At 49.1% G+C, this 14,644-nt stretch overlaps 5 protein-coding genes across 5 annotated transcripts; 3 read left to right on the forward strand and 2 right to left on the reverse strand.

The window, feature by feature from the left end:
- Nucleotides 1-313: 313 nt before the first annotated feature.
- CORC01_01465 (uncharacterized protein) lies at nt 314-1,812 on the reverse strand (the record flags this gene model as incomplete). Its single annotated transcript, XM_022613120.1, has 5 exons — nt 314-729; nt 790-854; nt 906-1,023; nt 1,076-1,445; nt 1,504-1,812. Coding segments are annotated over 5 exons (1,278 nt in total), but the record flags the coding sequence as incomplete, so codon positions are not given.
- A 6,280-nt stretch (nt 1,813-8,092) lies between these two features.
- CORC01_01466 (short-chain dehydrogenase) lies at nt 8,093-9,045 on the reverse strand (the record flags this gene model as incomplete). Its single annotated transcript, XM_022613121.1, has 2 exons — nt 8,093-8,892; nt 8,952-9,045. The coding sequence occupies 2 exons, from the start codon at nt 9,043-9,045 to the stop codon at nt 8,093-8,095; spliced, it is 894 nt and encodes a 297-aa protein (XP_022480220.1).
- Nucleotides 9,046-10,239: 1,194 nt separating this feature from the next.
- Nucleotides 10,240-11,600, forward strand: CORC01_01467 (uncharacterized protein; the record flags this gene model as incomplete). Its single annotated transcript, XM_022613122.1, has 4 exons — nt 10,240-10,419; nt 10,506-11,008; nt 11,081-11,151; nt 11,215-11,600. 4 exons carry the CDS (start codon nt 10,240-10,242, stop codon nt 11,598-11,600), a joined length of 1,140 nt encoding a protein of 379 aa, XP_022480221.1.
- A 457-nt stretch (nt 11,601-12,057) lies between these two features.
- Nucleotides 12,058-12,801, forward strand: CORC01_01468 (uncharacterized protein; the record flags this gene model as incomplete). Its single annotated transcript, XM_022613123.1, has 1 exon — nt 12,058-12,801. One exon carries the CDS (start codon nt 12,058-12,060, stop codon nt 12,799-12,801), a length of 744 nt encoding a protein of 247 aa, XP_022480222.1.
- A 290-nt stretch (nt 12,802-13,091) lies between these two features.
- Nucleotides 13,092-13,424, forward strand: CORC01_01469 (uncharacterized protein; the record flags this gene model as incomplete). Its single annotated transcript, XM_022613124.1, has 1 exon — nt 13,092-13,424. The coding sequence occupies one exon, from the start codon at nt 13,092-13,094 to the stop codon at nt 13,422-13,424; it is 333 nt and encodes a 110-aa protein (XP_022480223.1).
- Between the last annotated feature and the right edge of the window lie 1,220 nt (nt 13,425-14,644).

Below are 14,644 nucleotides of genomic sequence, written 5' to 3' on the forward strand. Positions count from 1 at the left end.
ACGGATTGAAGATAGTGGAAAAAGAGTATAGGACTATTCAAGAATCAAGCCCCAAGGGGTGAGTTACGACACTCTCATCAGACAATAAAATTGGGGACTGGCGACTTGGCTAGCAACAGCTACAAGTTCAACAAGGCTCTGTCGGTTACCGAGACATTCTTGTCCTCTAAACCCTCAAGGTAGCTGCAGACGTTCGGTTAAAGTTTAAAATCAATGAAGTTGGTTCGTGAGAGACTCATATAGGAGTGATCTTGGAGGGGAAACCTTGAAGACGACGTGGATTATAACCTGAGTTCATCAAAGCACCAGTTTATTATACCATTCGGTTCATACGATCCATTTGATCCATCTCAAAGCTCCCATTGTGGCCTTCAACATCGCTCTTTGTGTCATACTGCACAACGATTTCGTTCGTCTTGACAATCTTGCCGAACCCTGGTTCCGGCTCCACTCCAAGAACACTTTTGTCGCTCCGATCATCAGCTAGCTTGTCCCATTTCCTCCTGATAGAACCCTTTCGTGTTGTTGAGGTTGTTATAGTTACTGTGTTGTTACGTGTGAGGCCGCCGCCGAATCGAGATCCATTGGTACGGCTGGCGGAATTGCCATAGTACTTTCGAGTAGTACTTGCAACTTCCCGGAAGAGGACGCGCAGGACGGGAATGGAGGCTGCCATGATTGTCACACCTGATTCCACAGTTCCCCATATCACAAGATCGCTACCATCATCTAAATTGACATGTTAGTCCAGTCTCATGCGTTATAAGTTGTCGGTGCCTTGCTGCTTACAGGTGAAGTCTCCAGAAAGCAGAGTAGGGATCTTCGTACACTTGACGATCGAGGTCCCGCCAGCGCTGATATTTCATGTTAGAACATTGTGACACACCGTAGATCAGTAAACCTACAAAACCCCCATACTCATAGCAATTCCGACGCCAACCTTCTCCTTTGTCTTCATTTGGAGTCCCCAGATCAACTTCCATGGAAGCATTGCGAGGAGTATGTCCATCAGAGCAGAATACCCTGAGGGCTGTTAGCAACCTAGTTCGCCACAACCATTCCAAACAAGCCATACCTGCGGCAAAGACCCCAAAGTAAGCTGCCACCTTCGGACTCCAGCATTTTCCTGGTGTCTGTGGAAGCCAGTACTTTTCGATCGGGGAACATTGGACCCAGGCGGCCATCGCATTCAGACCCATGAGGACGTTCATGGATATAATCGCAGCCCATATCAAATTCCTCGTCCAACCCTTCTCTTCGATGCGAAGTAGTGTCATCGCAAATGAGGTCTTGCTCCACACTGCTGATGTGATCGATATCGTGCTGATGACGTTGACGTTCAACCCAATCGATGGGAGCTTTGCTGGATTAATTTGGTATACATGTTTACCGAAGCCGAGGGACACGTTCCATGTTGTTAGCGCGGACGCGATCATTAAGGTGACCTAACAAGATTTCTGCCATCAGTAAGCAGCCCGAAAAATGTTGAAGAAACGAACGAACCCAAGATGCTATGAGAACATGGTCATCCCACCAGAGCCCATTGCGCTTCTTAAACTTGCAGTAAACCCGTAGGCAAAGGAATAATAACGAGGCTCCGACCTGTGACCAGACAACTGCGCGGATCATCGGGCCATAGTCCTCCGGCTGCACCATTTGACCAGCCAAAGAGGTTGGTTCCTTCGCCCAAGCGATATTCCAGACGTCAAGAAAGGCCAGAGACACAGACCAGCTGTTGCGTATTTGATGACGTTGAGAAAAAGCAAAATGGATATCAAAGAGCAGCCACCGCAACTCATCGCGGGTAGCACAAACTAAAAGAGACAAAAGGGAAACCGAGAAAGGCACGCACCCACTCGGAGTGTGGGGGATGACAGCTGAGATATGACATCGCGTTCTCTAAGTCCTCTCCACCCTCTCAGCCCAATTCATTACCTGCAGATAGCACCTCCACCCGGCACTACGGGAAAAGGGTTGGGCAACCTGTCAGTATGCAGCTGCCGATGATCGACTTGTAAGGATGAGACGATGATCACGCAAAGGTGCTGGCGTGCTGTGGGGTTCTCCGTAGTTTCAGATGGTCAACCCGGACTAGACGAATGGCCTTCTAGAAGTATAGAAGAAAATCCTATCGACAGCATCCAGTCTCGACAATGCTGGTAGTGTCTGGAAAGCGGAGCCATCTAGCTAGGAATGACAGATTCTGAAGTGCCGTCATCGAACAACCGTCGAGTGGCGTCATGCCATTCTGCCCATGTCCGCAATGCGGGGGGACGAAAGAGCCAGGCAAAAGCCATGACTCGAAGTCAAACTGATCTTGGCTGGGTTTTCTGCTCGTGCTGTGCTGACAATTTCACCGCTTGGCCGATGGCTGGATAATTTCTGTGACTTATGAGAGAGACCGAGCCGGTGGTCATTTTGTCTCGTCGTCTTTGGTTGTGTTCTCTGAGAAACATTCACCGGTGCGGTTTCACTTTGATATGCCGTGAGTCAAGTGGACCCAGATGAGCAGCCCGCGCTCGGTTTGGAGCAGGAATATGGAGTACTGCGCCTTCTGTCTCTGTTAAACTGCCATTTCAAGGATTGATGAGTCGATAACCCTGCCTTGGCGCCAAAGTCAAAAAAGCAAATGATGTTTAGGTTATATTCCCGTTCAACTGTGAAAGAAGCGAGAATTCGAGATGTCTTGGACGAGATGACGGAGCCAGGAGCGCAGCGCAGGAAGAATGTCCCGTCATCAACGGCTTTGTGTCTCGGCGCGGCAACTTGCAGCATTTCCAAACACGAAGCGGAGAGAGAAAATATGCTACCCATCTCGTCCCTTTCATTTCCAGGCAAAACTCGCTCTTCTCAAATCCCCTATTGTTTCTCTTTCAATAGGTAGTTCGAGATCTGAGCAGGGATGTGCCTCGAGTCAGGGGGGTTGGGAATGCGGCAAATCATCCGCGGCCACTATTCCGGGTCAGCTGGCAGGGCGCATGGCGGATGTTGTCTCAGATTGTCAATGCAGACAGGGAAAAACTTTGCTGATTGGGAGGCTCAACAAATCGCCAAGGCGGTGCACAACTAGGCCAATCGTGAGGTAGGGCTGGGCGTTCAACATGGTAACCGTCGGCACGTTTCGCCTGAAGTAATTCGTCATCGAGTCTATTTAAGGGTAAATGGGTGGGTTCCAGTTTCTCGGTGTGGCCGTTCTTCTAGCTACAGGCAACTTGCTTGTGTGCTCGCCTTTGCTCATGTATATTGGCAGTCACTTGTCGGTTCGGCAGACCCGGGTTAGATTATCTTGCAATTGGATCCTGTGAAGTCCCTACTAACTAATAGCAAGCACAGAACACTACAGGATCCTCAATTCGCGGGCCTGCGATCATGTGTACACGTTGCTGAACGGAAGGCAGCACAGCCAGTCTTGATTCCGGGCGCGGAAACGTCTATGACAATCCCTTTTAGGCTTTCCATGTTTGCACAGGGGTCTTGTCGCATTTGTTGAAAGATATCTTGATTTTACACTGAGTGATCTTGATTAGGAACTTCAATGTTAAAGTCCAGTGTCATGGTTTTGCAGGGAGCTTGAAAACCTCTGCTTCACTTGCGATAAGCGACCAAATGATTCGTATTTCCTGCAGTTTCATTATTGCAAATACGATTCTTAGCAGAGTTGTTGCCAGCGTCGGCTTCAACCCCTGGGCGGCACGATTCGTTTAGCCGGGAGCTATTTGATGGCTTGTTGGGTAGGCATCCTTTGCAAAATTGTTCATCGTCCGATATTACTGTCATTGATTTGCACCTTCGTCACTTCGGAGTTGACAATTTCGAGAGCGCATAATAATCGTAAGCCCAAAGTTCAGCAACCTCAAGAATCTGTGCCAAGACTCACTCAACTCTGACACTTGATCAAGCAAAGTTCTCAGCCGTTCCTATGAAACATATTGAATTCGACTGAGCTCTATGGCATGCTTACAACACCGAAACCTCATGGATTTCTTGGTTTCCAAATGATATTAACTATTTGAAGGTCTCAGAACCAGCTTGAGTGCCAACAGCCAGCAGCATTCCATGTCCCGGACATGCCGCATTGTTTCCGAGCGTTTTCACGCGACTCTATCCAGTCTAACACATATCCTTCATAGATCACGAGCTTGCCGCTCCACAATGGGTGTCAAGACCACGTACATATTCAGACTGCAACAGCTAGACGATGGCATATTCGCGTCAATGCATCATTTCTTCTTGACCCATCTAGAATCAGCTGCCCAATCAGTGGGTAGAATGACCGTCCTAATAACTTGCGTTAGGTTGAAAGAAAAGTCCAACTGATCACCCGTGTCAGACTGCCTGACCAATCCTCAAACTTGAACTATAAGGTTTCGTTCATCACCAGAAGCCGATTCTCTGATGATTGCGGGATATCTCGAAGGTAAATACAATGCCTTTATGTATTCTTTCACTGCTTGCGTGGACTAATTTGTGGAGGAAAATCTCTCACGAGCCTCAACGATTGCTCATCACCGCATTGAAGCTTATTTTGGAATTGACAATACCGCACAGCCTGAAGTCTTTGAGTTGTCTTTACAATAGGGGCTGTAGCGTATGCCTGTCAATAGTTCCAATGTACACTATGTTCACAAGCGTTATGCAGCGTATTTCTGATTAAGAAAGTGGTTTGATAGTTAGCACTATTTCTGATAAGCTGAGCACTCTCACCCGAAAGATTTAGTTGCTAGTCCAGATATCGTGAGGCCACAGTTGACTTTGGCTTAGATGAGATAAAATAGGAACTTCACCCAAAAGCTTTCATTTTCAGCTAGCAAGCTCCCTGATACAAGTTTCCCTTAATACTCACATGTGGGATCATCAAATTGAAACTGGTGCCATTTTGTGCAGGGCTGGCTCGTTCATATGGGCAAGAGTGGCAACTGGCACACCTAACAACTAAGCTTTTCGCCCAACCTGATGTCCCTCAGAAAAGGTACATAACTACAAGTTCCCGACTTATAGCTTGGTCGTACTTAAGTAGTATGGGCCCACGAGGTGGGCACTCAGCCCATAACACTTTTGGATTAAACAAAAAGAAAGCGAATGAGGCTGCTACGAATAATCGATGTCCTAGATAAAGACACTCTTCTTCTAGTCAAAAGGAGCTAAGAATGGGAACAAGACATCACAAGCCAAACCCCCGGGTTGATTGACAAGCCTTCCAGCCGCTGCCCAAAATGACTCAGACCTACAGTGGCATAACAGCTACTCTCATTTGTGCGCGGAAGATATTCGCTATCTTCTCACCAAGTATTGTTACGAAAGATCAGAGAGTTTTGCAAGAATAGAGAAGGCTGGCGGTTAACGGTGTCCAAAATCTATCAGATTCAAACACACAGACGCGAGCATTATGAAATTAAGCGATTATTGAGCCTTTCAACTGTGAGGTCCTTAACAGCTCTAGTTAGCAAAGAGAAATTGGAAATTTTCGTTCGCCGGAATCTGTCTGTTGGGTCACTAGGCCACGTGGCGCAATAAGGAGGGCATTTGTCCTCGCGGAGAAAGCTTCCACTCACGCTGCCTTTCAGATCCCAGTAATGCCTCCCTCGCTTTAGAAAATAGACAACTAATATCACTCCACAAGCTTGAATTAGGTAGTAGGAGGGCCTGCAACGTCCCCAGTTGCTTGCGGACTAGCGCTGGTGACGGGTTAGGGTGAACGGAGCTCGCCGCATCGGGATTCAATGTATGAGCTAAATTGGGGGCGCAAACTGTGCACTGGTTTGGAAATTCAAGGTCATTACTAGCGCTGTGAACGACTGCTCTATCAATGTAAGACCCTCCATGTCGGATGTCGGGCCCGTTTGTACGTAGCTTGGGCCGCGGTGTGCGAGAAGTTATATGGTCGTGGCACAGCTGGTGTCAGGCTACGTCATATAAGTGAAGGGGTCAACACTGTACATTGCGTATTACGGTGACTGTCATTCGAATCTGTTTTCCCTCAGCCTGCTGCACCTGGAATCCTCTGTTGATCCCCTCCATACCGGGGTAGAGTTAATCCTTGTCCGGTGCCCCTCCGGCGCCCCTCCGGCGCCCCTCTGGTGACGGTGCACCTGACAGCTGGGCTCAGTATTCTACGCTCTATCCAGAAAACAGTGCGCTCGCCAGAGACTTATTAGGTAGAAATTAATTACGGATGGCGGTATTGCACAACTAATAGTCAAGCGCCTGCTTGACATCACTAGATATTTTCCGTCTACTAGGTGTCCGAGTATACGAAGGGGAAAGCACGATCATACAAGCTTCCCTTTTAAAAACTCTACCATGAGTTCTGTTGAAAATTACATGCAACATGGATCAGTAATTTCCGTGCCGCATATAACTGTGGAAACCGAAAAAGACCGAGCATTTTGTGTACGATAGCTGAGGATAATTCTCATGCTAACTGTGGGTAGGAATCCCGTAATTCTACCTTAAATTACCCCATACTTTTATGGCACTTTGAGTACGGTCGCATTGAAATCGGTATGTCAAAAGTAGGCCGAGCTCGAGTTTTCGCGCTTTATCATGTGACACCTTAAATTGAAGATCGTTCTGTTGATTGTAAGGACATACGGCGTTCTTCATTCTCAATGAGGTGCTTAGAAGCGCCGTTTTTGTGTCATCGATTTCATATTAATTAAAGAGTCTTGATTAGCACCTTATGGCAACCTAATGAAGACCCAAGACACCGTATGATCTTTGAAAATCTTACTCTTAGACTGGTCGCATTCACCGTGGCGATGTTGCATGACTTTCAATTTTGATAATGACCAAGGTAATGCAAATCTCTCCCTAAGGTAGCCACTATGAACACCCGTAGGGCTCTCAATGAAGTCTAAATGCCATAGGCTATTGAATAAGCTGTGGCTAACTGTCCTGATGCTCTTGTCTAGCACCGGGGAGCAAGCGAGAGGCATGAATCACCCAACCCGCTGCGTAACCCAAGACTTGAGGGAGGAGCGAGAATAACGCTAGTCTGCCTACCCACGAGGTTTTCATTATACGAATATAAGGAGGGGCGACATTGACCGATTTTATTTCGCCTGACCAAAACCATGTTGATTATCGGTTGGAGGCATCCCGGAAGCTGATGTTCGGAATGCTCAAGGTCTACCACGGTCCGATGACGCTCCGAGACCGCTAGAAGCAATTTGGCGGGTCGTAGGATGTTAGTCTAGAATTAATTTGCTCAAGGATGGATTCGGGGTTACACCGTTGTGGGAATACGTTCGTATCCCTGAAATGAGAGTGCAAGATGCCACTCCACCGGACCGTCCCGTTGGGGGTTAGCTAAACCCTGGTCTCTTTTGTGCACGACCCAAAGACTCAACGAGAGCGAGTATCTCCAATCGAAGTTCAATGGACCTACAAGCTGGGTAGATCCCTATGCAAGAGAAACAATCAGGACGAATCACTTGGACACAGCACATGGAACAGGCTTGCTTGCGATGAACCAATACTCAATTCCCCATACCCCTATGTAGCGGCGGTGTGCCGACTGTCTAACTATATCTGTCGATGACTCCAGAATTTTTGAGGCCCAACTTTTTCTGGACCCAGGCTGCTCAAGACGCACCAATGGGCCAGGGCTAGGGGAGCTTGTATTTCATTGGGGATGATTTATGTGACCCATTGTACCCCCTTCAAGTCACCACTTTATTCCCTCTGTTCCGGGGTCTTGATTGGCTCACGCTCTAAGAAATGCCTTACAGCCGCTCAATCGCTGATTGTTGGTTCCAGCGATGCCACCTTGGAGATCCTCTTGAACCTGGAGTTAGCCCCAGTGACTCCTAGCGGCCCCCAATTTCTTTTATCAACAACCTATGGGATCCTCTTCATGAACAACGTCGCTTATTATTGCCGGACTCAAAAAGCCCCTGCATAGAGTGATGTGGTTTCGCACGTGGAGTACTTACGTGGTGGTCACCGTGGCTGAGCGAGGAAGTTTTTTGCGAGACTCCCCGCTGCTCGGTCTTTGCGATACGGCGACCGTCAGTACGAATACGGATAGTCGTATCCAGTTGAAGCTCAAGATTGAGAGTGGACAAGGAATATTTGCTTCAATTCATAAAATTTAACTGGCCATCCACTGGCCTCCGTTGGCACTGACTAGGCATCCCGTCATCCACCCGCTCTCGGGCGAGCAAATCATGCCAACTATGCCGGCGATCTCCTCAGCGTAACCGGCCCGTCCTCCGTACTTCGCAGCCATCTCCTTCTGCTCATCCGAGTCCCATTCTCGGATTCCGCACAGCGGCGTCAGAGGGTACCAAGATGAAATGGCCTGCTTCGCCTCCTCAGAAGCACCTCGGAGCATGTCCGTCATAGTGGAGCTGGGGTTGCAAGAATTGACGGTACAGTGCTCCTTGAGCTCGCGAGCCCATGTGCGCGTCATGGCCTCAAGGGCGCCCTTGCTGCCGCCGTACAGGGTCAAGTACTCGAGACCAACCTTGGAACCGACACTGGACACATTGACGATGCGACCCGAACGGTCGGTAGGCAGAAAGGGCTTGATTGCCTGCGTGAGCAGGATGGGGCCGAGAACGTTGATGGAGTAGACCTTGTGGAAGTCCTCGATATTGACGGCCTCAAGAGGCATGGCGTGGAAGAGAGCTGCGCAATTCACGAGGATATCGACCTGCGGCTTGCCGGTCTTGGCGTTGGACGGCATGTCACTCTTCACCACATCGACAATCTTGGAGCAGCCATCGGGTGTACTGAAGTCGGCGCGCACAGGGGCTGCCTTGATGTTGTGTGCCTTTGACAGTTGCGCGGCGAGAGCAGCGGCAGGCTCGTCAGAGGACTCAGTCAGGTAGACGAGAACGACATTGGCGCCCTTGGAGGCGAGGTTCTGAGCAATGGCGGCACCAATACCTTGGGACTCTTGTCAGCGTAGGTGTTCCGATCAATGATACAAAAAAAAGAAAGCTCACTCCTTGCACCGCCCGTAATGACGGCCGTCTTGCCCTCGTGGACTCTGTACGGAGGGGCTTGCGTAATGGGAACGGTGATTTGTGATTCGGCCATTTTGTCTAACGGAGAGCACAACGTGATGTTTGTGCTAGAGTAAATTCACGCCGCAATTGATTTCCAGGCAATTTTCAACCAAATCATATCATGGGGCCCGGGGAGCATGGTTATTAAGGAAAATATGAGAAATGTGACAGCCGAAACGTGGTGCCTGTCAACCCGTCAGGCGGTCTATCCTCTCGCCATTTCTGGATCTTCAGCGAACGCCCTAGACCTTTTCGAGCCTCAAGAGCAGGGCATGTTTGTTAACGAATTTCTTATCCACCTTCTCCACTGGTGAAATCCAATGAAAATGTTGATCAAGGTCACATCGAGTCTTCCAGGCCTGAATGGTAGGTGGGACCGCGATAGGGCGCATGGCGAATGCCGAAGCCATAAACTGTCGATGTTGTGGTCTTCACTTATAAATACATGCATCTGAGGACAGATTCAATATTTATCCGGGATTTTATAACGTCAATGAGTAATGTCAGCAAGACGAACCAAGATGGTTGCATCCTGTCCTTAATAAAGTTCAATGTCCAGGCTATATCCTGTCATAACATGAAACTTTCTGCCAACGTGCGGCCGTTGACAGCATGGCATATAATGTCCCGGTTGTCCCACCTAGCGGAGCCGAAAACCCGACAAACGGGTCAAACATACGTTACCTGGTCATTCCACCAAGAATTGCCTCATTACTCCGTTTCCAGTCGCCTCCTTGAGATCCTCTGATGGTGCTGAGTACTACCAAAATCAGCTAACCCGCGCAACCCCTTGCTCTGCCGAAGCCAGAAGCATCCTTCCCTGCGAATTGGGTTTTTCCAAGGTTTAATCAGGGATGGATCAAGGATCTTAGCGACGTCAAGCATCTCAATTGGAAAACTGTCAGGAGCTTTTCTGCCAACGATCGGCGCGAGACGAAGGACGTTTGGCTGGTGACTGGCGGCAAAGAAAACTTGGTCCGCTTACATATAACCTGTCAAGCGTCTTCGCATACCCGTCGAAAATAGGCTGGATCTAGCCAGAATCGAATTTTATTCACTTGCGAGGAGTACGTTACTCGCCCATTCGTTCTGCCTTTCCCTCGCCAGCACCTCGATTGTCGTTTAACCAACGCCATTCCAGTCACTCATTTCGCTGACTTGGTCTTTTTGGCAAAGCTCAGCTCGAACGGCCAAAGTTTTCAGGTAATGCTAGACGCCCGGAAAAATGACGACTGAGGACCCCAATCGGCGGTTCGTCTACCAACTTGAAGGCACAGGTCTCAGTCTTGTCGTGGTTTCGATTGTTGGTGGCGTCGTGTCTTTGATTGTGGTTGGCCTGAGGACGTTAATTCGACTTCAAGCAAAGACCTTCAGCTGGGACGATGGCTTGATGCTCGGTGGTTTGGTAAGTCGAAGCCTCTCAAGATTACTATCAGCAGACCTGCTAGCATTGGTTTGCCTTATCAAGCCTAGGCTAACACTAGCTGTTAGGTCATTTACCTCGTTGACGTCGCCCTCGCCTGCATGGGTGCGTGGAGCGGCCTGGGCACGCGTAATGCAGACCTCAGCCCAGTGATGTTGGTCGAATCGATTAAGTACTTGATGATCTGGATGTTGCTCTACGTGGCAGTATTATGTACGGTCAAAACGTCGATTTGCATCACCACTCTGCGGATCGCCACCACAATGCCTAAGCTTCGACTTGCCGTCTGTATCTTGATGGGACTTACAATCGCCACATTCTTAACCACTTTCATTGGAATCTTGCTGTTGTGCCGCCCCGTGGCGGCCAATTGGGATACAAGCATCTTGCTCGAGGGTCGCGGCAAGTGTTCTCCAGTCAGCTCCATGCTGGCCTTATCGTACACTTCAACTGTCAGCACCATCGCTACGGACCTCGCCTGTGCCGTTCTCCCAGCTATCATCCTCTGGCAGACGCAAATGAAGCTCTCAACGAAGATCATGGTCTCTTTCGTTCTTTCTTTTGGCTCTTTGTAAGTATTCTGTCCCGTGCTTCCTTTCGAGGTGAACCCCTCGGCTAATTTCTACCCCTTCACATGACGCAGTGCTTCAATCTCGACGATGATACGCACTCCATATATCGACCATTACAACCGTCCGCTCGACGACCTTGCCTGTATGTGTAGGCTCTTACTCTTTGATGATTCATCGGCCATTTCTAACTTCAATTTACTGCCAGTCCACATCGCCAACATCCCTCTTTGGTCCAACGTCGAGACTGCCATCGGCTTCATCGCCGGCTCCCTTCCTGCCTTGAGACAATGTTTCTTGCGCCATCGTTCGCCACGACCCACAACATTGGGTCAGACTGACGCCTCCCATGGCCTCCCTCCAGGGTCAGTTGGGCTCGTTACCATCGGCGGCTCTGGAGTGACGTCCAAGAGCAAGAGTCGCAAAGGCACGAATTATGAAGACGACAATGCAGGGCAGGGGGATTGGACGCGCCTTGATGAGGACAGCGTCTCGGAGAAAAGCAGCACTGCGCCTGTCCGAGGGATTCGTAAGGAAATGACTTTCGAAGTGTCGTCGCTGCCGGGGCAAAAGAAAGGCCGCGGAAATAACTAGTTCCTCCACGTAGGTAGTTAAGATGTCTTTCACGCAGTGATAACAGTGTAATAGACGTAGTATCGTGATAGTACCAGTACCTACTTTGAATGGCTTCTATTGAGCCACTGAGCCGACGCCAAAGTTTGCGCCAGTCTATTGGAAAGAGTGTGTTTGAATGACGGTCATAGGCAATGGGCTTGTGAGAGGGATGAATGTGCCTCTCGCATCCTGTTGTACCGCTCAAATGGATTGCATTGCGTTCGGATTGTCAGCGCTAGGCTTCATTCGGCTACAGAATACTGAAGGCCTTGGAGTTGAGACATTAAATTGACCCCTGTCTCCCACTCTGAGGCTTACTATACCTGGTCTATATTGCAGCTCTGTCTTGACAACATCACCAAAACACCATCGTTCCACTTTCTCACCACTCCAGTCCGAGGTGAAACGACAGAAATAGCCCAGTCGAAAAATGATCATGTCTCTTCCACCCCTGCCTCGCTTAGAGCCGGCAATATACCGCTGGAATTCCGTACCAGGCGATCGCATTTCTGTCAGACGCCTTGCTCTTGGCACCGAGGCTTGGGTCGGTTTGCGTGCGCCAAACTCTCGTGGTCAATACGACAACTATTTCAACACCTCTCTCCGCGTCGAAGTTCCTGGGTTATCGCTGGAAATCCTCGCGTTGCAAATATCTGTGGCCCTGGTCAACATTCGATACCAGCACCCTGAGGTTGGGTGTACAGTAACCTGGACCACCGATGATGATCCTTCCTTTATCGACTATACTCCGCCAGTCTCAAATAAAGCTGCTCTTGAATGGGCACGCAACAGCGTTTCAACGGTGTCAATGGCTGAGAATGGGTTGGACGTTGCCGAAAGAATCTCGAAACAGCGCCAAGAGAGTCCCCCAGAATCATTTCCCCCAGTTAAGATCTATGTCGTCGGTCAGGCGTCGGAACCTGGGACTCTACTCGAAGTTGGCAGTCTAGTGGACATACTCTGTGCATTCAACCACATTCATTGGGACAGCATCAGCTCACGCATATTTGCGGGTGACTTGCTTCGGGGTGTTGCACAGCAATTAGACACAGGCGACAAGAATTACTCGGCTGTCAGTGTGCCTCGGCATCCTTGGGGTGAAGAAATTCTCAACCTCAACGAGCCCGTCCTCGATGCATGCAAAACGGATGTGGAGGGAGGCACTTGGAGACGACTTTGAAAAAACTCGAGATGAGTTCATCGCGTCATTGCTAAGAAGCGGGGTAAGCAGTTGTTTCTCCCCTTCCTAGCTTATTTGGTTTATTTGATGAAGCTTAAGTCGAAGTTAATATGGTCACTATACCCACTGACGTCTTGAAGTCTAGTTGGGGCCTCCCTGTCACTAACGCTATAGGCATGCCTCGAACCCTATGGAAAAAGTTTACTGCTGGTGAAAGCCAGGCCATCAATCAGGCTATCAAGAGTCGGCTAGGACCGCATTTCACCTTTACTCACCTCGGTCATGCTGCCATGGTGCTTGCTCTACTTCGAGTTCGCCCCTTGCCGTCCGACACCACGGATTCCCAGATGTTTTCATCGCCGCTGCCAGTCAACGGCAGGCGCTATCTAAGTAGTCGCGACGCAGGCGTTCGTTACGGATCATGTCAGGCTGGCGCTTCCGTAGAGTTCACACCGCTTCGTTCATGGGCTGTAGACGAGGGAAACCCTGAAGCCGTGAGGAATAACCTTGCGAGACTGGCTCGTCATGTCAGAGACGGCTACGAGTATTGGCTGAAGAATGAATTTCAACTGGTAGTAGATCAGGCGAAAAGCAACTTCCTAGCGAGATTTTTGGGATCGTGAGTAGTTTTCAGTCCTCATTTTAGTTTGTTGAGTTCAATGTTCTAAAGGATTTTCTCAGAGCTCCTTCATCATTTTCGCATACCAGCTTTCCGTTCTGTAGCCCCAAGTCTAACCCTTTTGCTTCATCAAGGTGTCTTAGTGAGCATTACTCACCTTTCGACTGCGTACAGGTCTTTGTGAGTGACGGGATAGTCGACAAATATATTCCACGAGAACTCAAGAGCACCGACGGTGAGAGATTACTCACAGTGGAAAGCTGCCATTTCCATCTCACTACTTATTCTTCTGATGGGTAAGAACCTTTTTGCTCCTCTCCCCGGTCTTACGTCCACAACCAGTCACTCAAGAGGCCAAATATCGTAAATGGCCTTGCTGATTTTATGGTAAGCAGACTTATTTGAATGGATAGTTGGAAGGGTGAGACTGGCCTTTCTGTCTGCTTCAATGATGGACGTCTTGATGAGACTCTCGCAAAGGCTTTTCTAGACGCCGTGATCGAGTTCATGATGGTCTTTGCACGCTGAATGATCAATAGCATTGGGCTCAAGACAATATCGCATGATTACTTTGCAACAATGTGTATCACGCATCTCGAATCGAGAAGCGAAAAGCATTTGCCTTCATAAAATTGCAAGAAGTGGCCTCTCAATCGATAAGCTCATTCAGCTCCTTTGGAACCTGTCTCCGGATCCAGTCCAATAAGCTGGGTCCCATGAAGCCCTTTCAGAAATTACCCCGACCGAGAGAAGTTATCGCTTTTCATGAAAGTCGAAAACGAAGTGGGCAGTGTTTCGCGGAAGCGTTCCGTGCGAAAGTGCCTTATGTTACCATCTAGAAAGGGAGTGGCATACTTGGCCGATTCGGCTTTGTGTTATACTTTCGTCGACAGCCTTCGCGCGCGTTGCATATTTTTCTTTCGACACCAGCCTCCCGACTCTAAATTAAGGCTGTTCCAGCATCGGTTGCCCTTGGCCGTTGATTACTGCCCTCATCCATCCGCACAAGTAATGAATATAAGGGGTAGTGGGGATTTGGGGAATACAGCGCATCGAACCCGAGCAGATTGAACAACTACCTTATGTAGAGACCATATAGCCAGGCAATGATGGAAGCGCCATTGCCCACCCTTGATGGATTTAAAGTACGTGGAGCGGAGTTGGTCCGTCAAGATTGCTCGCTAGTGCACCACAACACTGGGTAAGGGACAACAAAGGTTGGAC

This window comes from Colletotrichum orchidophilum (assembly GCF_001831195.1).
Source record: "Colletotrichum orchidophilum strain IMI 309357 chromosome Unknown Scaffold_8.1, whole genome shotgun sequence".
NCBI classification, from domain to species: Eukaryota; Fungi; Ascomycota; class Sordariomycetes; order Glomerellales; family Glomerellaceae; genus Colletotrichum; species Colletotrichum orchidophilum.